This window comes from Pipistrellus hanaki (assembly GCF_964339955.1).
Source record: "Pipistrellus hanaki genome assembly, chromosome: 1".
NCBI classification, from domain to species: domain Eukaryota; kingdom Metazoa; phylum Chordata; class Mammalia; order Chiroptera; family Vespertilionidae; genus Pipistrellus; species Pipistrellus hanaki.
This window is the reverse complement of record NC_140503.1, coordinates 2204109-2231364: the sequence shown is the minus strand read 5'-3', so window position 1 is coordinate 2231364 and position 27256 is coordinate 2204109. Positions and strand designations below refer to the sequence as shown.

At 46.8% G+C, this 27256-nt stretch overlaps 1 protein-coding gene across 2 annotated transcripts in view; it reads left to right on the top strand.

Annotated features, from left to right (window-relative positions):
• RCOR1 (REST corepressor 1) overlaps positions 1–27256 on the top strand; it is a 93670-nt gene that overhangs the window by 40869 nt on the left and 25545 nt on the right. The window contains exon 3 of one of the 2 annotated variants that reach the window (XM_084896599.1): positions 17332–17415. The exons of the other annotated variant lie outside the window; for it this stretch is intronic. Within the exon in view, the coding sequence (XP_084752725.1) occupies positions 17332–17415 (84 nt within the window). The remainder of the gene's footprint in view (positions 1–17331; positions 17416–27256) is intronic. 2 annotated transcript variants of the gene reach the window in all.

Here is a 27256-nt window from a genome sequence, read left to right as displayed (position 1 = left end):
GGCATTGCTTGGGAGAACTGGGAGAACTGGGAAGCAGACCTGTGTGTAGTGTCTGTTTCTAAGCCTGTGGGGTTACACATGCCAGAAAGCATGATCCTCAGTGCCATCATTCTTGGTCCAGCTCCAGGGTTCCTTCTGGCCTCGCTCTTCTTTTCCCAGCGCTCCTTTGACAGGGAGGGAGGGTCCTGGTTCTCACTAGCCTCAGTATAGTCTCCTATTTGCTCATCTTGAAAGCTCAGCTCAGACACGGACCCAGATCCAGGCAATGGAGTTCAACAAGGAGCCAAGGAGCAGGGAACCCCTAGGGACGCAGAGAGTAATCTTGGGGTAGTCGCTGTGCAGGCAGCACCAGCCCCGACTGGCCAGGGCCCAGGGGCCAGAGGAACGCTCGTGAGAGATGAACAGCTGGCAGATGAGCCTGGTGTGTTGAGATTTATACTGTTAGTGGGAGATTGGGAGTAAATTACTAGTAGTTAGGTGTGCAGAAAGCCAAGCAAGGAAACAGGACAATTCTTAGTGCCAGCTAAAACGGTGCACAAAATGAGCCTGTAATGAGCGCAGTCCCCCTGTGGGAGCACACTGACCACCGGGGGCAGCTCCTGCGCTGAGCATGTGTGTTAAGTCAACCAGTTGTTCTGCCGTTCGGTTGATTTGCATATTACACTTTTATTATAGAGGATAGGATGATTACAAACTAAGTGCCTGGCCCATAATAGATGAGCAATAAATATTTCCTTTTATCTTGTCCCTTCTCTCCCTCTCATTAGTAGTATATATAAAATAAAAAATGAAAAAATTGCTAACCAGATTTCAAAATTAAGCTTGTGTAAGTTGTAATGTTTCATAGCGAACCCATTCATTTGAATAAAAATTAGTTATTTTCATTATTTGAATTCACTTTGCTGAGATATTAGAAAACGTTCCTTTAGGCTTGTTTTTTCTCTTCTATAATCTCACCAGGTTGACCGTGTAAACCCAAACACAAACCTGTGGGAAAGGGCTCTGAAGATATTTTACAAAATGTTCCTCCTCAGTGTGGGTGCTGTGTGCGCGCCGAGCGTCCACACGCAGGGCTTCCCGCCTGGGTGCCTCACCAGGTCCTCGGTGACTTCATCCGCTCGTGCTTGAGGCATACGGGCCCGTGGATTTTGTTGGGTGCCTTAGACCCCAGTATTGTACCCTAATCCAAAACCGACTTACTCCCCTTGGAGCTGATTTAACTAACCTTCCTAGCGAGGCGGCTTTCAGTTGAGAAGATTGCTGTAACACAGAGGTGCTGTGAGGATTTATTAGTTAATGGCTTTGAAGATGAAAAGAACTTCATAATTGGTATGTAATTAGACTATCATCACCCTGGAAACCTGTCTGGAGTATAAACAAAACGTTCAGTCTCATCCATTCTAGATATAATACTGCTTTGGCGGGGAGGAACTCCTTTTTTTTTTTTTTTTATTAAGGTATTATATGTGTACTTACCTAACCAACCCCCCCCTCCCATATATGCCCTCCCTCCCCAGAGTTTTTCGTCCATTGGTTATGCTTATATGCATGTGTACAAGCCCTTCGGTTGATGATGAACTCCTTTAGCTTTTTCTTATCTGTGAAGCTGTTTATCTGATCTTCAATTCTGAATGATAGCTTTGCTGGGTAGAGTGGTCTTGATTGTAGGTTCTTGCTATTCATCACTTTGAATATTTCTTGCCACTCCTTTCTGGCCTGCATAGTTTCTGTTGAGAAATCAGCTGACAATCGTATGGGTACTCCCTTGTAGGTAACTAACTGTTTCTCTTGCTGCTTTTAATATTCTCTCTTTGTCTTTTGCTCTTGGCATTTTAATTATGATGTGTCTTGGTGTGGTCCTCTTTGGATTCCTATTGTTGGGACTTCTCTACGCTTCCTGGACATATAAGTCTATTTCTTTCACCAGATAGGGACAGTTTCTGTCATTATTTTTTCAAATAGGTTTTCAATATCTTGCTCTCTCTCTTCTTCTGGCACCCCTATAATTCGGATATTGGTACGCTTGAAGTTGTCCCAAAGGCTCCTTACATTATCTGCATATTTTTGTATTCTTTTTTCTTTTCCGGTTAGGTGTTTTTTGCTTTTTTGTACTTTAAATCTTTGTCTTGATTCTTGTGAATCTTAAGTCTGCTGTTGGATCTCTGTTTCTTCTTCTTCTTCTTTTTCTTCTTCTTCTTTTAAAAATATATTTTATTTATTTTTTACAGAGAGGAAGGGAGAGAAATAGAGAGCCAGAAACATCAATGAGAGAGAAACATCGACCAGCTGCCTCCTGCACACCCCCCACAGGGGATGTGCTTCCAACGTACATGCCCCAGACCGGAATCGAACCTGCGACCTTTCAGTCCGCAGACCGATGCTCTACCACTGAACCAAACTGGCTTCGGCTTGTATATTATTCTTTATTTCAGTCAGTGTATGCTTAATTTCTAGTTGGTCCTTTTTCATATCCTTGAGGATCTCACTAAATTTCTTGGAGGTTTCTAGAAGATTTTTGAGTAACCTTATAACTGTGGTTTTGAACTCTATACCCAGTAGTTTGCTTTCTCCATTTCTTTAATTTCTTTTTTTTTCTTTTTTTTAAAAATTAATTAATTAATTTATTTATTTTTATTAAATTATTATCTGTGTACATATTTTAACATTGCCCCCCCACATTTCTTTAATTTCTGACCTGTTTCTTTGTCTCCACAATTTGGCTGCTTCCCTGTGTTGATAAAGTGGCTTTGTGTGCTAGGTGTCTTATAGGGCCCAGTGGCTCAGCCTCCCCAATTACCTGAGGTGGACACTCTTGGTGCACCCCTTTGTGGGCTGTGTGCAGAGTTTTATTGTAGTTAAGCCTTGATTGCTGTTGGTATCACTGGGAGGAATTGACCTCCAGGTTAATTGGCTGTAAGGGTCAGTTGCGTCTATGATGGGAGAACTTCTGTGCTGGAGACACCCTTATGGGGCAAGACTTGCTTCAGTGGGCTTTGGTGCTTACTGGGTCTGCCCCTTGAGGGTGTCCCTTATGGATCTGGATGAGTTGTAATCTGAATGGTCCTATTCTGACCCCTGGGTACACTGGCTTTTGGAACTCCAGGAAGTTGCAAATTTAGCCTCTGTCTGAGGCCACCCAGCAGGAGCTACAGAGAGATCTCTGTTTAGGGTTTGGAGGTGCCCAGATAAGGCCCAGCTGTGAAGCAGTGCAAGCTGCTGTGGGGCCTAGGGCCTTCTTTTGGAAGTTCTGGGGCTCTCTGACCCAGCTGTAGTTTGTTAGGTAATTTTAGATTGCAAAAGGCCAGGCCATTCATATACAAAAGCTTCTGTGCACAGCTTGAGTGGGGTTGTAAATTGGGTGGAGCAGGGTCTCAGGGAATCAATAGGGCGGAGCAAACAGCAATGGCTGACTGCCCTAAGAGGAACCTGGTTTCAGGGTCTGGCGGTAATTACTGCAAGCACCTCTGAGAGAAAGCTGCCCTCGTGTTCCGGCGCGATGCCAGACAGTCCAATTTCTCCTGTATGAGTCTGGGTCCCCAGAGTCTCACCCGGAAGTGGAGTTCAGAGCAATTGGGAGCTTGTGTCTCCCTCCCGATTGAAAAAGACAACCTTGTCCTCAGTTGCCAGCCTTTTCCGCACACGCGCCTCCCTACCTCCGCACTTCACTTCCGCACCTCCTCTGAGTCTCAGTGTGCTTTTCTCTCCCATTAGGTCTAGTAATAATTAATGTCATTTCCTAATACTTTTTAAAATCGAATTTATTTAAACAATACAACAAAATTTAATCAACAATATAGTTGCCGTTGTTTTCTACTACTTGTGCCCAACGCTCAGGAAGCATTTTAATCCCTCTGTTGTAAAATTCTTGTGATTTTGATGCAAAAAATTCGGTCAATGCATTTTTGAGGCATTCTTCATTATTAAATTTTTTTCCAAGAAGAAAGTTTTGCAAAGAACGAAACAAATGGTAATCGGAAGGGGCAATATCAGGAGAATATGCAGGTTGAGGGAGAACTTCCCATTCCAACTGGCGCAGTTTTTCAGCAGTGATTCTTGCAGTATGCGGTCGTGCGTTATTGTGGTGAAGAATTACGCCCTTCCGATTAATCAGCGCGGGTTCTTTTTCTCTTAAAGCTTGGGCTAACCTTTCCAATTGGGCACTATACACTGCACTTGTAATGGTTTGGTTAGATGGTAAAAGTTCATAATGAAGAATTCCTTTAAAATTCCACCAAACACACATCACTTTTTTCGCATGCAAGTCAGGTTTTGGCGTGGGCTGCGGAGCCTCATTTTTGTCCAACCATTGAGGCCGCCTTTTCAAATTAACATACAGCACCCATTTTTCATCTCCGGTAACAATTTGCTCTAAAAACGGCAAACGGTTTTGACGAGAGAGGAGCGAACTGCAAATTGTGACTCTTTGATTACGGTTGTTGTCGGTCAACTCATGAGGAACCCATTTTCCAAACTTTTGGACTTTGCCAAGTGCACGCAATTGATTGGAAATTGTTTTTTGTGAACAATTTAAAGTTGTCGCAAGCTCTTGTTGGGTAATTTGAGGATTTTGCACCAAAAGAGCTTGAAGAGCTTCTTGATCAAAATTGGACACACTGCCTCGACCACTCTTGTCATCTAACGAAAAATTTCCCTCGCGAAATTTCTCAAACCAACGCTGGCATTTTCTGGCGCTAACTGCATCTTGACCAAGAGCACTACAGATGTTTTTTGCAGCCTCACTTGCTTTTCTTCCTTATTGGAACTCGTAAAGCATGCAGTGCCGAATATGTTCTTCATCCGCCATCTTCTTAGCCCTAGTTCTGCAACAAAAACCAAACCAAACACTAACTTTTTCAAGCAAAACTTGTTAATTGCACTTCACACGTTCTGTAGATACCACGTGTTTGAAGGTTATGTCAATACAAGTCAACGCCAAGCAAGATTTTAAACGAATGTTAAAAACGACATTAATAATTACTAGACCTGATAGTTGTAGAATTTCCACCGAGCCATCCTTCCTGTGGTTGTGGATGATGTCCATGTTGTCTTTTAGTTGTAGTTTTGAAGTGGTTGTGCGAGGCAGCAAGTTCAGGTGTTTACCTATGCTGCCATCTTGGTTTCTCTGGAAGCTTTTGTTTCTGGAGGCCCACATGAGCTTAAACCTTGTTTATTTGACCATGTTAGCCTTTGGGTTTGACATGCTTGGTGTACAGGATGATGATCCTGCTGACAGCCACACCGGCAGGGTTATTTATTTATTTTAAAAACTTACTTATTGATGAGAAAGAAAAGAGGGAGGGGTGAGGTGGAGCCGGGAGGGACACATTGATTTGCTGCTCCACTTATATATTCACTAGTTGATTCTCGTATGCGCCCTGACTGGGGAACAAATACACAACCTTGGAAATCGGAACAAAAGCTCTAATCAACGAAGGTCCCAGCCAGGGCACATGTATTCTTTCAAATTAGTGTTTTGTGTTTCTTTGGATAAATTCTCAGGAGTGGAATCATTGTGACATAAGGCAGTTCCTTTTTTAATTTTTTGAGGAAACTTTGTACTGTTCACAGTGACTGTATCCATCTGCATTCCCACAAACAGTGCATGAGGGTTCCCTTTTCTCCACATCCTCACAGCTCTTGTTTGTTGATTCGTTTTTATTTATTTTTTTAAAATATATTTTTTTATTGATTTCAGAGAGGAAGAGAGAGGAAGAGAGAGATAGAAACATCAATGATGAGAGAGAATCATTGATCGGCCGCCTCCTGCATGCCCCCCACTTGGACTGAGCCTGCGACCTGGGCATATGCCCTGACTGGAAACAAACCTGGGACCCTTAAGTCTGCAGGCTGACACTCTATCCACTGAGACAAACGAGCTAGGGCTATTTGTTGATTTATTGATGACAGGCATGAGGCTGTATCTCCTTGTGGTTTTAATGTGCAAGTATCTGATCAGTGACATTGAGCATGTTTTCATATGCCTGTTAGCCATCTGTATGTCCTCTTTGGAGAAGTGTCTGTTCAGGTCCTTTGCCCATTTTTTAATTGGATTGCTCCCCCCCCCCCCCCCCCCCCGTGTGTGTGTGTGTGTGTGTGTGTGTGTGTGTGTGTTGTGTTTTATAAGTACTTTATAAATTTTGGATATTAACACCTTACCAGGTGTGTCACTGATGAATATGTTTTCCTATGCAGTGGGTTACCGTCTTCTCATGTTGATGGCTTCCTTAGTTTGATGTGGTCCTATCTGTTTATTTTTTATTTTGTTGCTCTTGCCCAAGGCGCTATATGAGAAAAAATATTGCTATAAGAAGTATCTGAGATTTTTCTGCCTATGTTTTCTTCTAGAAGGTTTATGGTTTCAAGTCTAACATTTAAGTCTTTAATCCATTTTGAGTTTATTCTTGTGTAACTTGTAAGTAGGTAGTCTCATTTCATTGTTTTGCATGTATTTATCTGTCCAATTTTCCCAACATAATTTATAGAATAGACTACCTTTATTCCATTGTATGTTTTTTGTCTCCTTTGTCAAATATATTAATTGACCACAAAAGCATGGGTTTATTTCTGGGCTCGCTATTCTTTTTTATGATTTGCATGTCTGTTTTTATGCCAGTACCATGCTGTTTTAATTACGATAGCCCCGTAATACAGTTAGATATCAGATACTGTGAGTCCTCCAACTTTGTTCTCTTTTCTCAAGATTGCTGTGGTTATTCAGGCTCTTTTTTTTTTTTTTTTGTGGTTCCATATAAATTTTTGGAATATTTGTTCTAGTTCTGTGAAATATGCCATTGGTATATTGATAGGAATTGTATTAAATCTATAGGTTGTATAGCTCTATAAATTTGATATGATATTTATTTTGATTTGTAACAGATGTGAAAATTTGCACAGATACTTTTGTATAGGTTACTCTTTGGGAAAAAATAAGTTTTTTTTATGTCTTGTATAATAAAGTTAGCTTTCTGTCTGTTCTAAATTAAGAAAATAAGAGCTACCGGTAAGCCTCCTCTTTTGTGACTGGTAGTAAGAAGGTGACAGCCTTTGGCTCTCCGCCAATGTTACCGTGTGATATTATCAGGGCAGTGTGCTAGTGAGAGTTTTCATCCTCAGTATAATATTAAACATAGTTGGTTCCTCAGAATGATATGAGTTGTATAAATAAGTCTTATGAATTGGTTCAGATTTGTTATTAAAATAAAGCAGCCAATACAACTGTGTGTGAGATTGCCGAGCTCTTCTGGGCATGAGGGTTATTTTTGTCCAGGCGCTACTATTTGAGACAGAATAGTGACGGCTGCAGCTTCAGGCATGTGGACATGGGAGCCCAGTGCCTGCAGGGATGAAATGGTGCCCCCAGACGTCTGTGAAGTTTGCAGAGCACCATACATCGAGCAGAGAGGAATCCCCGGTTCATACTATAAATCACAGCGAAAGTCTCCGCGTGGATCTGGGCTGTGCTCTGGGCCCATGGGGGCAGGAGAGAGGGCCAGGCTGCTGGCAGGGCTTTTAGACGTGTGAGACCAGGAGCGCCCGCTTTCCCAGAGGGACACGCGCTTAGTAAAGCGCGAATCTGATAAAGGCCTCACATCGGGATTAGTTAAGGGAAAGCCAGTAACAACTTCAAAAATCCGATCCTTTGTGCTATTGTTTATTCCACCAAATGGATGGATATTCTTTTATTTGTCTTTCATCAAACTCTGCCTGTGGCTTTCTCTCTGAACATCCTCATAGACTTCAGAGGGAAGTGGTAGTTTCTCATTCAGAAAAATGCAGTACCAGCACGATCACATATTCCGTGGGAAAGCCAGGGGCGGCGGGTGCTGTCGGTAGCGGTGAGCACGGAGGAGGGGCGCGTCTGCGGGGCGTGGGGGGGTGGGGGGGGTGGGGTGGGGGTGGGGATGCCTGGGAAACAGCCGGACGGATTTAGTGTGCGAGTGGTGGGACATTTATGGGGACAATGCTCCCTGGGCGTGATGGTGACACGGGGCGATTCTGGGATGGCAGCCCCTCTTTGCCATCTGCTCCGTTTGACTTGGGATCTGGAGGACCAGGGGCAGTGGATCGGCCGTAAAGGATGTGACCGCAGGACTGGGCGGGCTGTGCGGCGGCACTGAGACTCAGCGTCAGGGCTGGTGTGCCCCGTCCTTGGAAGGGCTCCACAGCTGCTTCTGATGTGTGCCTCGTTTCTTTTCCTTTTTTACATTTTCACTCACGGACATGCTTTTACAGCTTCAGAGACATAGGTGGGGAGAGAGAAAGGAACAGTGACGTGAGAGAGAAACACCAATTGGTTTCCTCCCTTACTGCCCTGACCAGGGCTTGAACCCGCAGCCTAGCTTTGTGCCCTGACCGGGAATCAAACCTGCAGCCTCTGTGGGACAACACTCCACTCGCCAGCCCCGGCCAGGCAGCCTGTGTCGCGTCCCGGAGGGCTGCACCGCGTGGGCAATGCTCCTGGCGGCCCGGCCCGGCCGGCAGCACGGTGGACAGCTTTGGGGTGCGTCCTGCAGAGCCCCGGTGTTCGTTCGGGACACGTGGCCAGAGGCGTGGTAACCACTGCGCTGCTGCCTGGCTCCCTGCGGCCGCGTCCCCGCCCTTCCTGGCCCCGCTCTGCCAGGCGGAGAGGCCATGCTGTCTCCCTCCCTCCCCGCTCAGGGGGAAACGCGGAGGACGGGGGTTCCCAGCCGGCTGCTGAGGCCGAGGAGCGGGCTGGTGCAGAAGGCGCCCTGCCTGGGGTGGCGCACCCGCCCCGCCTGTGCCGAGGCCTCTCCTCGGAGCGAGCGCTGGGGAAGCACCCGCCCGGCAGACCTCGCTCTGTGGCGCCTGCAGGCGCTGCTGTTTTCTCCCGTTGAAGCCAAGTCCCTCCACCAGCAAAACGCTTAGCCCGGCTGGAAGCTTGGGGTTGTTGAGCATTTCTAGCAGTCAAGTTCAGTTCCGGCGTGCACATGGCTGCACACGTAATAGAGCACAGCAGAGCATAAACACAGCTTCTGTGCACGGAACCACGCCTCCTGGGACTCCCTGCTGGTGAGGCCAGCTTTGTAGGGAGGCCGGGACCGGCCGCAGTGTCTCCGAGGTCTGCCCGCTGGCTCTGCCCGCCTGACTGTGCTTTGGTGACAGTCCTGGTGGCAGAGTGCGAAGGATAACAGAGGATCCAGACTGTGAGACATCCGCTGTGACATCATTGGCCTCTGAGGTCCTGGCCCCTTCATTGTGGTTTCAGGTTGTATGTGGTGACACCACGTTGTGTTCAGGGATGAGTGGTTAAACCAGTGACTTGGAGGGAAAGGGTGTGCTTCTCCAGAGAAGCTGGGAGAGGGGAGACTTCGGTGCTCTGAGTTAGAAGGAAGCGAGCACACAGTTCCAGTCTGTAGCGGACAGAGCTTACCTTGTGGCACGGGGTTAGGGTCTGACTTCCTTCTCGGAATCAGGAGAGGCGCTGGATCGGGCCCTGGCGGGACTTAGGTTTCCGGGCAGGGATGCCGCGCGCTCGGGAGCTCCGCCACGGCTGTCCCGTGGACCTGAGGGGGCACGCGTGTGGAGATGCCTCCCTCCGCAGGGAGCTGATGCCGGCAGAGGGCAGGCGCTAGTCTGCAGAGGGGCAGTGAGGTGAGGGCTGCGCTACAGGAGTTGTCCAACCTATTGGTTCTCACACTTGTCCATCTGGACAGCTGCAGTGAAAGAAAGGGAATAGAACAGTGTGCCGCTCCCTTTCTAGAACTTTCTATTAATTGGGCACCTGACTTGTTACTTTGTGCACACTAATTTATTCAGCTTTGTCCGGGTGACGTGGCTCGGTGGTTGAGCGTCGACCTATGAACCAGGAAGTCACGGCTTGATTCCTGGTCAGGGCACAGGCCCGGATTGTGGGCTCGATCCCCAGGGTGGGGTGCACAGGAGGCAGCCGAACAGTGATTCTCATCGTTGATGTTTCTATCTCTCTTTCCCTCATAAAATGAATAAAAATATATTTTAAACAAGTCTATTCAGCTTTTATGAAACACCTATAATGTGCCTGACAGTAAGATGCAGAGGTCTCAAGCAGCTCAGCCTAGCAAGGGAGATGGAAGAGAATAATGGCCGTTACTTATGGTTAGTAAGTGTGCACCGGGCAGTAATGTGGGCCTTATGTACCCCTCACAGAAGCCCGGGTGCAGAAGGCAGGTGTTATCCCATTTCCAACGGGGTCCGTGGAGCTGAGTTCATTGCCACTGAGGGACAGAGTGGCTGAGGGCTTCGGCCAGCCTGGGTGTGGTCTTGGAGGAACTCCGATCCCAGGCAGTGCTGGGCTCTAGCACAAGTCCCTTCAAACAAAGCAGAACATCCTGTCTCATAGGGTTACTTCATTTCTTACAATGAGATCTGACTGAGCCCACAGTCACTAATAATAATTACAGTAGATTCCTCCTTATTCACAGTTCACTGTGGTCCAAAATATTAAATGAAAAAATACCAGAAATAGACAATCAATACGTTGTAAATTGCCTGCCATTCTGAGTAGTGTGATGAAATCTTACTCCGTCCTGCTTTGTCCTGCCCAGGTGTGACTCATACCTGTGTCTGGCGTACCTACACTGTATGTGCTCCCAACTGGTTGTCACTTAGTCGCTGTCTCAGTGATCAGATTGATTATCAGAGAGAGAGAGAGAGAGACACACACACACACACACACACACACGACACACATTCATGTAACTTTTAAGACAGTGTATTGCTACAATAGCTCTATTTTATTATTAGTTGTTCTTGTCAATTTCTTACTGTCCCCAGTTTCTAAGTTAAACTTTGTTATAGGTATGTAAGTATGGAAAACACGGTATCAGAGGTTTTGGTACCTTGTGCCGCTTCAGGCACCCACTAGGGGTCTTGGAACGAGTCCCTGTGAAGAAGGGGGATCCAGTACAGGACTGAGTCTTTCTTACAGTGGCCTTCTTTCCACAGCAGCAGGTGTCTCTGTGCAAAGCGTTAATGGTGCGTCCACGCCCTGAGGGAAGATGGTCCCCAGTGGTGTGGAGTACTCAGAGGTGCACTGTAACCCGGACTGTGGGAGGCAGAGCACACTTCCCAAAGATGTGCTCTTTGGGCTGTCCTGAAAAATTGGTAGAAGTGAGCTGGTGGGAAAGATAGGGAGGGATAGTGCAGTGAGAAGGAGGTGTGAGGGGAAAATGTGAGAAAATGAAAAGGCACAGCGGAGGAATTACCATGGGGATAGGTGAATCCTGAGAATGGGACAGGGGCTAGACAGGTAGCCTGGTAGATAGTGTAGGGCCTGGGATTCAAAGTAAACTTTTATTTTAGAACTAGGGGCCTGGTGCACGGATTTGTGCACACTTACAGGAAAAAACTTAGAAGAAATCTATCTTTATATATACTAGTATATAAAGCTCTAATATACAACTAGACCGAATGCCAGAACAACCAAACAGCTGGTTGCTATGACGTGTGTTGACCACCAGGGAGAGTCCATGGAACAGGGTGGGTATCAGCTGCAGCGGATAGGTGAGCAGGTGAGCAGGGGCACCAGACCAAGGCAGGGTGCCGGTCACTGCCATCGGGGCGAGCCTCCGGTGGTTACTGAGAATTCTTTGCTCCTGTGCATCACGTCCCACCAAGCGTTCGCACCCACTGCCAGTGCCAGAGCTTGCACCCGCTTCCAGAGCCCAGCACTGTTCCTGAATCGCTGATGTCCACCATGTTCTGCACTGCCCCCTGGTGCTCAGTGCATGTCATAGTGAGCAGTCGAACTCCCGGTCCAGGGGACAATTTGCATATTAGGTTTTCACTGTATAGGATAGTCTTAGAGAAGTTACAAACTAGTACAGACAATTCCCATAACCCCACACATGTTGCCCCTGTTATTAATGTCTTACATTAGTATGGTATATTTGTTACAGTTGGTGAACCAGTATTGGTTCAGTGTTATTACCTGAAACCATACTTTATTCACATTTCCTTAGTTTTTACTTAATGTCCTTTTTCTGTCCTAGGTTCCCATCCATGATACACATTACATGAGGTTGTCATGTCTCATCAGGCACCTCTTGGCTGTGACAGTTTCTTACAACTCTCCTTGTTTTTGGTGACTCAGTGGTATTGAGGAGTGTGAGTCAGGGTTTTTGTAAAATGTGCTTCAGTTGGGACCTGTCAGATGTTTTTCTGTTCACTAGACTGAGCATTTGGGAGGGAGACCACAGAGAGGAAAAGGTGCTGTTCTCATCACACCCACTGGCATATGCTGATGGCGTGACGCAGTCCCTCTCGGCACATGCTGATGACTTGATGCAGTCCTCCTCAGCACATGCTGATGGCGTGACGCAGTCCCTGTCATAGACTGTCATCACTGTGTTGATTGGTCTCCTCACCCACCCACTCCATTTCACACCTTTCAGCTTTGGGACAGTTGAGCTATGATCCTACCACCCAGAGCTACATGTTGTAGTTACTGTCCAGAATTTTAGTTCTGTTCTTTTTCAAAACATCTTAAATTGGACATGTTTTTAAAAAAAAGTACTTTTATTGATTTCAGGGAGGGAGGGAAACGGAGAGATAGAAATATCAATGATGGAGAATTATTGATCGGCTGCCTCCTGCATGCCCCCCATTGAGGACCGAGAACCTGGGCAGGTGCCCTGCCTGGATTCACATTGTCACATTCAACCACTGGCCACACCGGCCGAGGAGCCATGATTTTATTGTTTTATAGGCAGTGCTTACAAAATCTTATTTAGTTACTTTTCCTTTTTCTTTTTCTTTTTGAATATCAACTTTCCTTTCAGGATGTTTTTCCTGAGCATATTCCTTAATGTACTTCAAGTCTCCATAAGTGTTTATGTGAGAATGTTCCCATTTCGCCCATGTTTCTGAGAGTTTTGCAAGATACATTCTAAGATTTCCTCCCAGTCCGTTAAAAATAGTATTCCACTATCTCTGGCTTCTATTGCTGTTGGTTTGTCATTGATTTGGAGGTAATATTTTTCTCTCAGGCTTTAAAAATGTATACCAACCTTTACTCTAAAGGCATTTAAAAATATATATATTGATATTATCTTTTTAAAAATGGATTTTTAAAAGAGGAAGGGAGAAGGATAGAGAGCTAGAAACACCAATGAGAAACATCGACCAGCTGTCTTTTGCATGCTCTCCACTGGGGATCGAGTCTGCAACCAGAGGTACATGTTCTTGACCAGAATTGAACCCGGGACCTTTCAGTCCGCAGGCAACGCTCTGTCCACTGAGCCAAACGGTTAGGGCTTGTTTGTTAATCTTCACCTGAGGATATTTTTTCCATTGATTTTGAGAGAGAGAGAGAGAGAGAGAGAGGGAGGGAGGGAGGGAGGGAGGGAGGGAGGGAGGGAGGGAGGGAGGGAGGGAGGGAGAGAAAAAGACATTGATGTGAGAGAAACACAGCGATTGTTTGCCTCCTGCATGGGCTCTGACTTAGAATCCAGCCTGCATCCTGGGTATATGCCCTGACCGGGAATCGACAGTGCTCCAACCCGCTGAGCCACACTGCAGGGCTGGGCCCTCCCGCTCCTCTCCCAGGCCTGCACCAGCCATTTCTCCAAGGAGGCTGTCTTTCCCGGTGAACCCAGACCTGGAGCGCCACACGCTCAGTTGTTGTAGATTGTCACTGCACCAGGACCCTCTCAGTGGGCAGAACTGGGAAGTCAGCAGTGTGTGCACGCAGACATGTGCACATACCCACGTTTCTAATTCTGTTGAAAACTACGATGTCGTACTGTTACCTCACTTCTCTGGAGCACCACAGAACTTCCTCCAGCCTTCCCTCTCTATATATGCAACTCATTCACTCAGAGGAATTGTTTGAGCTTCATTCATGTTATGTGCTTCGATAGTTCATTCCTTCTTATTGCTGAGTTTTATTCCATGGAGTGGACACACCACATTTTAGGAGGTTGCCAGACTTTCCCCCAGTGATAGTATCATGTTACATTCTCACCAGCAGTGCGTGAGAGCTCCAGTTCCCCCACATGATTGCTATACCTTGGTGTTGTCAGCCTTTATTTTAATTTGCAACCCAAATGAAAACTTTAAATAATTTTCAACTACAGTTGACATACACTATTATGTTACTTTTGGGTATATGTACAACATTTATATAATTTACAAAGTTATCACCCCAATAAGTCTAGTACCCACCTGACACCATCCTATATGATAAAGGGGTAATATGCAAATTGACCATTACTCCAACACACAAGATGGACACCCCCATGTGGACACAAGATGGCCTCCACAAGATGGCAGGCAGGGGAGGGAAATTGTGGGTGATCAGGCCAGCAGGGGATGGCAGTTGGGAGGGACCAGGCCTGTAAGGAAGGGCAGTTGCGGGGGTGGGGGGGGGGCGCGGGGAACTAAGCCTGCAGGGGAGGACAGTTAGGGGCAATTGGGTTGGCAGAGGAGCAGTTAGGTGTCAATCAGGCTGTCAGGGAAGTGGTTAGGGGGTGATCAGGCTGGCAGGTAGAAATGGTTAGGGGTAGTCAGGCAGGCAGGCAGGCAGGCAAGCAAGCAAGCAAGCAAGCGGTTGTTTGGGAGCCAGCAGTCCTGGATTGTGAGAGGGATGTCAGATTGGATTGGTGCAGGCTGGGCTGAGGGGACCCCCCACCCATGAATGAATATTGTGCACTGGGCCTCTAGTAGTTATTTTATTTATTATTTATTTATTTAAAATTTAACAAATCTTTATTGTTCAGTTTATTACAGTTGTTTCCCCCCCCCCCCCCATAGCTCCCCTCCACCTGGTTTCCATCCCACCCTCTTCCCTTACCCCCCACTCGCACTGTCCCCATCCATAGGTGTACAATTTTTGTCCAGTCTCTTCCCAACACCCCCACCTCTCTTCCCCCCTGAGAATTTTCAGTCCACTCCTTTTCTGCGCCCCTTATTCTTTATAGTCACCAGTTTATTCTGTACATCAGGTTTTTATTATTATTTTTTTTATTAAAAAATATATTATATTGATTTTTTTACAGAGAGGAGAGAGGGATAGAGAGTTAGAAACATTGATGAGAGAGAATCATCGATCAGCTGCCTCTTGCACACCCCCCACTGGGGATGTACCCGCCACCAAGGTACATGCCCTTGACCGGAATCAAACCCGGGACCCTTTAGTCCGCAGGCTTACGCTCTATCCACTGAGTCAAACTGGTTTCGGCTGTACATCAGATTTTTATTTTATTTATTTTTATTTTTAATTTTTTTTTATTAAATTATTATCTGTGTACATATTTTAAGATTGCCCCCCCCCCCATACATACCCTCCCTCCACAGAGTTTTGTGTCCATTGGTTTGTACATCAGATTATTAATTCCCTTGATTTTTAGATTTACTTGTTGATAGATAGGTATTTGTTCATAATTTTAACTTTTTAAAAAAATATATATTTTATTGATTTTAAACAGAGAAGAAGAGAGAGGGATAGTTAGAAACATCGACGAGAGAGTCATTGATCAGCTGCCTCTTGCACACCCCCCACTGGAGATGTGCCCGCAACCAAGGCACATGCCCTTGACCAGAATTGAACCCGGGACCTTTCAGTCCGCAGGCCGACGCTCTATCCACTGAGCCAAACCGGTTTTGGCCATAATTTTTATCTTTACCTTTTTCTTCTTCCTCTTCTTAGAGAATACCTTTTAGCATTTCATATAATAACTGCTTTGGTGGTGATGAACTCCTTTAGCTTTTTCTTATCTGTGAGCTTTTTAGTTGACCTTCAATTCTGAATGTCAGTTTGGCTGGATAGAGTATTCTTGGTTGTAGGTTCTTGCTATTCATCACTTTGACTATTTCTTGCCACTCTAGTAGTTATTTTAATATTATTGACTATATTCCCTATGCTGTACTTTACATCCCTGTGACTGTTTTTATAACTGGCAATTTCTACTTTTTTTTTTTTTAAATTTGTACTTCTTAATCTCTTCCCCAAACCCCCTTCCATGTTTCAACTATCAAAATAGTCTCTGTATCTATGAGTTTGTTTCTTTATTTTCTTTTTTAGATTCCATATATTAGCAAGATCATATGGTATTTATTTTTCTCTGTTTGACTTATTGACTTATTTCACTTAGCAAATCTCTACCCCCCACCCCCAATCCATTTCTGTTGTCATAAATAGCAAGATTTCCTTCTTTCTTCTGGCACTTGTACACCTGTGGGCCTATTTGTTTTGTATCACATATTTTTAAGAATTTGAATGCACTTCAGAAGTTTCCTTTCAAATTAAATCTTTTTAATAAGTTATCCTATATAATAAAAGCCTGATATGCTAAGTGTCCGGTCATCCGGTGACCGGACAACTATTCAGTCAATCAAAGCATAGTATGATAATGATATGGTAAGACTGCTCAACCACTTGCTATGATGAGCACTGACCACCAGGGGGCAGACCCTCTGACCAGTAGGTTAGCTTGCTGCTGGGGTCTGACTGATCGGAACTGGGCAAAAAGGGGCCAGACTTGCCCTGGAGCCCTCCCACACTCCCTTCCCAGCACCAATCATGCACTGGTGGGGTCCCTCAACCTGGCCTGCACCTGGGACCCCTCAGGGGATGTTGGAGAGCTGGTTTTGGCCCGATCCCACAAGACACTCCTCTCAGGAGGGCTCACAGCTGCTGAGCGCTGCTGCCGCGGAGCGGCCTCTCTCGGTTGGGACTAGTTGGGCGTGAGCCCGCGGCAGGCACAGTGGGGCCGGGTGAGCAGAGCAGCAGGTCGGAGCTGCAGGTGGTGTGGGACTGCGGGTTGCAGCCCGATCCCGGAGGCCACCCTGAGGGATCCCAGCCATGCACGAATTCGTGCAGTAGGCCTCTAGTTCTTTAATAAAGTTTTTGAAAGAATCTTTGGATTCCTGTTGTCAAGCCACCCAAAAGTCACACTGGCAGAGAAGGGTGAGGGTATTCTAACCAATCGGAAGGATTCATGTTTTAAGAAAATCTTGGGGCAGCTTCCTTTTTGGATGTCCCAAGTCTGAAAACAGCATCCTCGTGTACAGTGCTTTAATTTAAGCCTGGGGTGCCGAGCCAGTCTGAGTTCAGTCCTGACTCCGTCCTTCCAGCCAATGACCTGTTTGGGATAAGATGATAATTACACCTGCTTGTTAAGTAGGGATAACGTAGGGAAAGACTTAGGAATGTTTCCGGGGATGCAGAGCCTGCCCACGCCCCCGCTGCCCTGTGGTGGCGGCGAGAGTGCGGGCTCTATTGGGCGGGTTTCAGTCCAGGTGGGGCGATGGCATCAGGCTCTGAGTTTCATGATCATTCTTCACATGTCCGTTAAATTACAACAAGCATTCTCTCTTTTTATTTCTCCCAAGCCAAGTTAGCAAGACGCAGTCAAGAACGAGACAATCTTGGGATGCTGGTCTGGTCACCTAATCAGAATCTATCAGAAGCAAAACGTAAGTTTTAAAGAACCTTTGTTTTTCACCTTCTTCCTTTTTTTTTTTTTTTTTTTTTAATATATTTTATTGATTTTTTACAGAGAGGAAGGGAGAGGGATGGAGAGCTAGAAACGTCGATGAGACAGAAACATCGACCAGCTGCCTCCTGCACACCCCCCACCGTGGATGTGCCTGCAACCAATGTACATGCCCTTGACCGGAATCGAACCCGGGACCCTTCAGTCTGCAGACCGACGCTCTACCACTGAGCTAAACCGGTCACCTTCTTACTTAATGCAAAGTTTTAAATAAGTTTTGTAGCTGAAACTCCCTACATATGACAATTCTCTGACATTTTAAAAATAATTTTAAGAGTTTGAAAGTATATTTCTTTACTGTAGCCTGTCATGATGATTGAAAGATTTGTAACCTGTGGTTTCACAATTTGCTTTTTTCAAAATGCTGTACAAGCTAATATTGAAGTAACTAAGAGGAAAGGCCAGAGGGGGAGGAACATTATAAAGCTCCATCAGCCGGGAGTGTAGGGCTATAAAGATGAAGAGGTGAACAGATTTTTAGTTTGAAGGATTACAAAGGTCAGTGGGTGATTTTGGAATGGGCATTGTAATACAAGACTTAAGCCTAGCTACAAGCAAAACGTTGGAATTGCTGTTTGTTTCATGTGTTTAAAATCTTATTAGGATGAATATTCTGGGCTACTTTGGATTTATATGGGGAGTGGGGGAGGTAGGAGACCTAAAGCTATTAGTAATATTAATTGTGTTTTCAGAGTTTGCTTTTCAGATTTTCTGTCCCTTTTGCTCAAAAGAAACCATTCAAAAATAATTTTATATCTGATATATTACCAGACCTTTGCCATTTTCAAAGTTTTCTTTTCTTCTTCTTCAGAACTTAAAAAAAGAGAAGGAAAACTAAATTTCTGCCCTAGTTGGTTCTGCTGAGTGGGTAGGGTTCTTGGTTCTGTTCCTGGCCAGGGCACCTGCCTGGGTTGCAGGCTTGATCCCCAGTAAGGGGCATGTAGAAGGCATCCAGTCAGTGGTTCTCTCTCATCATTGATATTTCTATCTCTCCCTCTTCCTTTCTGAAATAAACAAAAAAAAAATTTTTTTTTTAAAGAAAAACTAAATTTCCTTTTTGAGAATTTTTAGTGGGGGTCTGGATTGAATAAATGGGAACTTGTGAACTTGGAAATCACATGCAAAATTTTTGGGCAAACATGCATTTTCTGGAGAAATGACATTGGATTTTCAAAAGGCTCTTTGACCAATATAAAAGGCTAATAGTCAATTCTGTAAAACAGGCAACGGGTGGTGAGTGCTCATTAGAAAAACGGTTAAGGCTGAAACTGGTTTGGCTCAGGGGATGGAGCGTCGGCCTGCGGACTGAGAGGTCCCGGGTTCGATTCTGGTCAAGGGTATGTACCTTGATTGCAGGCACATCCCCAGTGGGGGTGTGCAGGAGGTAGCTAATTGATGTCTCTCTCTCATCAATGTTTCTAATTCTCTATATCTCTCTCTTCCTCTCTGTAAAAAAATCAATAAAATATATTAAAAAAGAAAGATGCTTAGTTTTGGTCAAGAAGGATCCTTTTTGATATAATACCTTCCATGGAACATGGGAAACTGAACTGCTCTTACTGATGCTAAATTTAGCAATAATAATCTATAATAATAAAAGTATAACATGCTAATTAGACCAGACAGCCAAGTTACCTTCCTGATGTCATTCTGGACGTCCTTCCGGATGAAACCGCAGAGGTGGGGGCAAGGCAGAGGTGGTTGGGGCGATCAAGCAGGCAGGCAAGTGGTTAGGGTTGACCAGGCAGGCAGGCGAGCAGTTAGGGGCTATCAGGCGGGCAGGCAGGCAAGGCAATCAGGCAGTTACTAGCCAGCAGTCCGGGATTGCAAGAGGGTGCGTGCAGGCTGGTGGACACTCCCCCTTCCCCCATGCACCAATTTCATGCACTGAGCTTCTAGTTTATATCTAATCTAACAAAGAGGGAATATGCAAATTGACTGTCACACCACAACAAAGATGGCAGCACCCACAGCAGAGGTAGAAGGTTTCCATAACACAAGATGGCTGCACCTACAGCAGAGGCTGAGTTCCTGTAACAAGCCTTAACGAGCAATCGCAGGGACCCGAGACCTTGTGGCACCTGGCCTGGGCAGGGGACCTGAGGCTGTGCTCCCCGCTCAGCGGGGCTTGAATTTCTATAAGAATTTAGGTAAGCCAAACTGACTACAAAGGTGCCCTATCAGTTCTGACAAGTGGATGCCAGCTGCCACCATGGTAGCCTCCGGAGTCCTCTGTGCTCTGCCCCTCAGGCCTCCCAGCCCCGCCTGCTGGCCGCCACTGCTCTTTCACCGGCTCCAGAACTGTGCCCTTTCCAGGCTTCAGACAGTATATGTAGCCTTTTTCAGATTGGCTGCTTTGACTCAGTAATAATGTACATTTGAGGTTCTTCCATGTCTTTTCATGGGTGTATAGCTCATTTTCTTTCAGTGCTGTACCATGTTCCACTGTCTGGATGTACCACAGTTTATCTTTTCAAGGGCACATATGATGGAAGCTGCTGTAAACATCTGTGTGCAGGTTTTTACATGGACAAACGTTTGTGGACAGTTTCCAACTCTTTGGACAGATGCCTAGGAGCTTGCTGCTGCTTGCCTCAGCTGGCCACCCACCCACTGCCGCTGGTAGCTCTCCGCTGCCCGTAGCTTCTGCCCCACCCTCACGGAGCTCTCTGCCCACCGCTCCGCCCTCATAGCTTGCTGTCCTGCCCCTCCTGTAGCTGGTAGTTCGCTGTCCCACCCTCCTGCAGATTCATGATCTGGCGAAATGGATCATTAGCATCTTCCTCTCTCATTATATAAGATAATGTGGGTGTTTCATAGTTTTAAGCATTTCTACTAGTAAACAGCGCTGCAGAGAGCATCCTTGGAGTGGTCAAATGGTGCATGCATTTAAATTTTATGGATTTTTCCATCTTTTGTCTAAAGATGAGTGTCTCTCTTTCCCAAAACCTCCCTAACACTGTTTATTTTCTCTAAAAAAATTTTTTTACAATTATATTTCACTAGCAGCCCTGCACACGAATCTGTGCGCCAGTAGCTCTCTGCAGGGCCAGGCCACTCCGCGCCTGCTGCTCAGAGGCTCTCTGAGGCTCAGAGGCCCATCAGTGGCCTTTAAAAAAAAAAAAATAATAAATAAATTTTATATAGTGTGTGTGTGTGTGTGTGTGTATATATATATATATATATATATATATATATATATATATATATATATATAATTGATTTTTTTACAGAGAGGAAATGAGAGGGATAGAGAGCTAGAAATGTTGATGAGAGAGAATCATCGACCAGCTGCCTCCTGCACACCTCCCACAGGGGATGTGCCCGCAACCAATGTACATGCCCTTGGCCAGAATCGAACCTGAGACCCCTCAGTCCGCAGATTGACGTTCTATCCACTGAGCAACACCTGTTTCGGCTTCCTTCATTCTTACGGGGTAATCCCTGTCATGTGGGGCGGCCACGTTTTGTCTGTCATTCGTTGATGGGCACTTGCTTGGCTTTTCCTTTTGGCTGCTGTGAGTCATGCAGCCATGAACATGGGTGTGCAAACATCTCTCTAGACCCTGCTTTCCATTGTCTTGGGTGTGCATCCAGAAGAGGGGTGTCCCGGGTTTGCTAATGCTGGTTTTTTAATTTTTTGAGGAACCATCATGCTGATTGCCACAGCGGCTGCTCCATGTTCCCCTCCTCCTAACAGTGCACAGGACTCCAGTTCTTCCCCTCCTGGTCAGCACGCCTTCCTGTTGTTTGTTCTGCTCTGCTTTGCACCAGTCATCGCACTGGGGTGAGATGCATTCACTGTGGGCCATAGGGATTTCTTAAAACTTGGCTGAGCTGATCAGGAAAGATTTTCATGAATTATTATGGAGGTTGATCATCTTTGTATTTGGACTTTTTAATTCTTCTGTAAATAGCATTCAACCTACACATTTTTTGTTTTACTTGTTTTTAAAAATTATTTTTAGTTCAATTTATTAATCTTATCGGCTTCTGTGTACAGTCATGTGTCAGAGCAGGGTCCTCCCTCATTCACACCATTGTTCTGCCTGGAACATTGAACTTGTGCCCTTCACTTACATTAAACTCATATGCACTTTGGTCTGTGTCTGGACTCTGGATTTTGTTTCGTTGGTGTATCGGTTGCTTTGGTAACATCTTATTTTTCTCAGTGTTCCTGGCTCATGTCTTTATTCTTCTAGGTGAATCTTAAGTGCATCAGGAATGAGGGTGACAGGAAGCTTATATTCTAGTGGAGAAGGAGAGAAAAATGACTCTGTAAACAAATTTCTTCTCGTCTCACTCTTGCTTTTCAGGTGTTGAAAACTGAGTTCAGTCTAATGCTTAAGGTCCCACGGCTGTTAATAGCCAAGTTTCATCTATTGTAGCTTCTGGTCTGTAGCCTGTTACACACATCTGCCTTCCTGTCCTGCTGCTCTACGTAAACAGTGATTGAATACCGATAGCACACTAGTTGCTTTGGGCTGTGTCTAAGATGCACCCTTTGGGGATGCTGAGAAAATGGGTCTGGTAGAGACCTTTCATGTAGAGGAAATGGAAGGAATTTCCGGTGACAGAGGAGAACAATAGGGTGCAAGTATATAGTGAGTGATGGTGGAAAATGACAGCGATGCCATGAGGCCCGGGGACAGTGGAGCGAAGGAGGCTGTGGTGGGATCCGAGCTGGCAGAGGGAGGACCAAAGGGCTCTCGCGTTGGGGAATGGCCAGTTGGTGCTCGTGTTATTGTAGTGCCCGGTGCTCCCTCGGGGCCCAGCAGGAGGAGCTCCGCTTTCCTGGGCGGCACTGAGGGAGGCGGTGGGAACCTGACATTTAGGTAAACACGGAGGCATGAATGGGTTCGCTGGCTGGCCCGGGCACTAGTGCATTCTAGACAGAAGACACTGCGTTTGCACAGATGTGCAGACGGGGGAGGAAATGCACTCTTCACTCGGGAGCCAGCCAGCTCTCTCAGTGCTGTCCCTGGGCAACGAGAAGCCATGAAACGGGAAAGGCAGGCAGACTACAGGGATGAGGATTTTTGAGGGGTTTTAGCTAGAAGCACAGTAATTTACATGAGAAAGCTCTTGATAGCTTGTGGTTTAGAGCAGAGCTGGGGCATGGGGTGCTTGGGGGGCTTGGGGGAGGGACTGGGATTGGTAACTGAGCGGGTGTGGTGGGCCTGGAGGGACTGGGACTGGAGGCCCTGAGAGTAAGCCATCGCGCACTTCCTGGTGAGAATCTGATGCTCTTCCAGGCCGTGCTGTTCTGGGGGCTGTGAAGGCAGCAGTGTGAGGGATGGGTGAACTTGCTCAAAGGAGACCAGTCATAGGAGTGTGGGGCTAGGTGCTGGGCCTGGTGGCCTTGAGCATGCCTCTAAGCAGGATGCTTTCTGTCTGTTCATCAGCACTGTTAGAATAGGGCGAGCCCCCCAGTCAGGGGTCCTGGCAGAACACAAAGCACTCGGGAGCCAGGCAGCAAGGCAGCCATCTGTACTTCTACGTAGAAGGGTGCGCACACATGGTGTGGAAGCGCGGGCACACCACGCAGGCGGTCTGCTCAGCTTTATCATCCCTGACGCACGTGACCTGTCCTTTGCTCTTGATTGGAGCTCTGGTGCACAATCTTTTGTGATTGGCTACTTCACAGGGAGGGGTTGGCCTTTGCTCTTTCAAGATGGCAGTCCCCAGGGGAACTGGAAGCCATGTGGCCAACATGGTGGCTGCCAAGTCATGCAGTCCAAAATGGCGGCTGTCTAAGCTGTTCTTTGACAGAAAAGATGACTTGTTTATTCTCACGGCACTGTTCCATCATTGAACCCTCATGGGTATGAGACACTTGCTAGGCCCTTGGTTCTGCCCCCATCCAGCCCTGTTGTGATGTGTGCAGCTGCCCTCCAGGGGTGCTCCTCTCTGCTCCTCCCCACCCCATGCCAGGCTGCCCTCCCAGGGCCTCTCTGCTTCTCCACATGATCTGCACCCTGGGTGTCCCCCCTGCTCTCCCACCAGGGGCTTTGGCGGTCTCCTCCCCGCGGGCACTGCCGTGCTGGGCGCAGTCCCTGTACCTCACGCCCGCGGAGACCTACCCGAGGTTTGCACTCCGTGTAGAGAAGCAGTTGAGGATTCACTAAACAAGGGATCTCAGAAGGTGTTTTTACTAGAGAATCTTGTTTTTGAAATGTATTTAGAGTTAGGCCAGCTCTTATTCACAGTTCATTTTACCAGTTTAAGGAAAAACAAAAATTATAAAACTGGCCTGAGAGAATCCTTAGCAGGGAGCTTTAGAAGAGAGAACAAAAATTATAAAACTGGACTGAGAGAATCCTTAGCAGGGAGCTTTAGAAGAGAGAACAGGATAGGACGGGGAAGGTGGAAGGTGATTTGTTATTGTTGGATTCCTTTGAAGGGAGGGTTTGAAAGGCTGAGTTGGCACTGGAGGGGAGGCCCGTGTTTCAGCCACGCCCCCTACTAATGGTTTCCCAAAGAGGTGCCTCCTGGACTCTGCCTCAGGGGCTGCTGGGAATCAGTGGAACGGTCGTCGTGGTTACATGTCATATATTTCATAGGTCGTAACTAATGGGTGCTTTTGCAGTTATTTAAGTGACTGTACTGTTTTTTAGTTTTTTAAATTTCTTTATTGATTAAGGTATTACGTATGTGTCCTTATCCCTCTTTACCCCCCATGATTGTACTGTTTTTATTTGATGACAATGAGGAGAACTGGTGAAATGGTGAGAAGCACTGGTCTTCGAAGAGGCAGGGACAGGACTCACTGGCTGTGTGTCAGGCTGGCTGGGTGGTGTTTCAGGCTGGCTAACTAGTAACTGTAGAGTAAGAAACTAACCCACGCAACATGCTAGACATGCCGCATTTAAAATGTGTCAAAACCAAAGGCAAATTCGCGACTTTAAAAGAAGGTCTGCTTTCTTGGAGTGAGACCGCCTGAGGCCTGCAGCATACGTCAAACTCGTTCTATGTCAGCGCATGTCCTCACACATGTCAGGAGTATGCTGTGTGAGCCAGTTTCAGGCACGTAGTCAGTGTAAACGCCTAAACTTTCACGTAACATGTAGTGAATGTCAGGAGTCTCTGTTCAGAACATTCCATCCGCTGTAAATTCAAGTCAAAGACCTGGCTAGGGCATCAGGCCCTGCACCGCCAGACCTGCCCTGCCCTCTGCCTCCGGAACCGTCAGCGTGCTCCCCAAGCAGGGCTCCTCCCAGTCCCCCCGCCGCCCGCAGCGGTTCTCCAGAGGCCTCCTCTGACCACACCCAAATGGCCACACGCTCGCTCCTCTCCCATCGATGCCCAGGCCTAGCACTGCGTGTCTCCCTGGCGAGCGCAGTGGCGGGCCCTGTGTTCAGTTCTCCATCAGCCCTCTGTCAGCATGTGGGAGCCGTGCCATGGCCGCCTGTCTGGTGAGCGAGCGGACGATGGGGTGGGATGGTAAGTACAGGTTTGGGGGCTCTGTTTTGCAGCTCGGGCCATTTGGAGACCATTCCTTTGCTCAGTAACTATTGGAGCGGCTGGATGTGGAGGAAGACAAGGCTGAGCATGCTAGCCCCGGCCAGTCCAGCTTTGGGAACTGCCAGCGTGATTGTGAGCTCACTGCCCCAGGGAACCAGGACTTCACATTCTTACCTGTTCGCTCTGTGACAGGAGGATGCAGGGTTCGGGTGGGATAAGCTAACGCTGTCCTTGGTTTTCAGCTTATGAATAAACTAGAGGCCCAGTGCAGTTGGAGGCGATCAAGCCTGCAGGGGAGGGCAGTTGGGGAAACCATGCCAACAGAGGAGGGAAGTTGGGGGCGCCTGGGCCTTCAGGGAAAAGCAGTTGGGGGGACCAGGCCTGCAGGAGAGGGCAGTTAGGGGTGACCAGGCCTGCAGGGGAGAGCAGTTAGGGGTGACCAGGCCTGCAGGGGAGGGCAATTAGGGGCAAATAGGCTGACAGGGGAGCAGTTAGGCATCACTCAGGCTGGCAGGGGAATGCCTCTAGTCATTAGAATATTACGATTTGATTGGTTGAACAGCCAGACCGGACACCAGACAACCGGACACTTAGCATAGTAGGCTTTTGTTATATAGGATGGCTATCAAAGAGCTTGAAGCTTGTGATTAAAATGCTGTTTTTTAGCCTGTGAAAATTATTTCTATTATTCTCTTTTTATTTTATTTTATTGATTTTTTACAGAGAGGAAGAGAGAGGGATAGAGAGTTAGAAACATTGATGAGAGAGAAACATCAGTCAGCTGCCTCTTGCACACCCCCTACTGGAGATGTGCCCACAACCAGGGTACATGCCCTTGACCAGAATCGAACCTGGGACCTTTCAGTCCGCAGGCTGATGCTCTATCCACTGAGCCAAACCGGTTTCTGCTACGCTCTTTTTAAATGCTCTAGAGTTATCCAAAATGTGCAAAACTTACTAGCAAGACATAGCTAAATCTGCACACTGTAAAGAAGTCCTCATTACAATCAAGGATTACTTTGCCCTTTAACCATATCAATGAGTCTTATCTTCATCCTTTAAACTTGAAGTTTTGTTACAATGTATCCTCTCTTCTCTGCACACTGTTTCGTTTTGACTGTGACAGCTGTTACTGCTGGGAATATTCCTTGACTTGCGTCTTGCTATCCATCTTGAGAGGAGGGCTCAGCTCTAAGATGAGTACCAGGTTGTTTCCCAAAGTGGCTGGACTGGTTTGTGCTCCTCCCAGTGAGATGCGGGTCATGTGTCTGTGGTGTCGCCAGTGTTGAGACTGTAAGACGGCTGAGTGTTAGATGAGCTGGTGGATATAACATCGTTTTCTCATGCCGGGGAAGTTTGCTGCTTTTGCTAGGTATGATAATGGCATGTGGTTTTGTAAAAATAGGTTGGCCTTTTTAAAAATATATATAGATTTTTATTGATTTCAGGGAAATAGGGAGAGGGAGAGAAACATCAATGATGAAAGAGAATCATTGACCAGTTGCCTCCTGCATGCCCCACACTAGGGATGGAGTGCACAACCCAGCATATGCCCTTGACTGGAATCGAACCCAGGACTCTTCAGTCCGCAGGCCAACACTCTATCCACTGAACCAAACCAGCTGAGGCTCTTGGCCTTTTTTAAAAAGATGCACATTCTCTTTTAAAAAGACCCAGCTGCAGTTTGTTAGGTTTTAGGTTGCAAAAGGCCAGGCCATTCATATGCAAAAAGCCTCTGAGCACAGCTTGGGTGGGGTTGTAAATTGGGTGGAGCAGGGTCTCAGGGAATCACCAGGGTAGAACAAACAGCACTGGCTGCCAGTCCATCCTGCCCCAGAGAGATCCCGGTCTCTGTGCCCCGCGGCCCAGGCAGGAACAGTGCTCACCGCGAGCACCTCTGAGAGAAAGCTGCCCTGCGCCCCGGCCGATGCCAGACAGTCCAGTTTCCCCCGGTTGAGCCGGGTCCCCAGAGTCTCACCTGGAACTGGAGTTCAGTGCAATCGGGAGCTGTATCTCCCTCCCGATTGAAAAAGACAACGGCACTCCCAGTTGCCAGCCTGTTTTGAGCGCCTGTGTATCTCCGCATCTCCGCACCTCCTACCAGTCTCACTGTGCTTTTTTCTTTCTTTCTAGCTGTAGAACTTCCACTCAGCCAGTCTTCCTGTGGTTCTGGATGATATCTGTCCTGTCTTTTAGGTGGATTCCTGATGTGGTTGTGAGAGGCAGCAAGTTCAAGTGTCTACCTATGCTGCCATCTTGGTTGTTCTCACTTTCAAATTCTTTAGCATAGTCCTAGC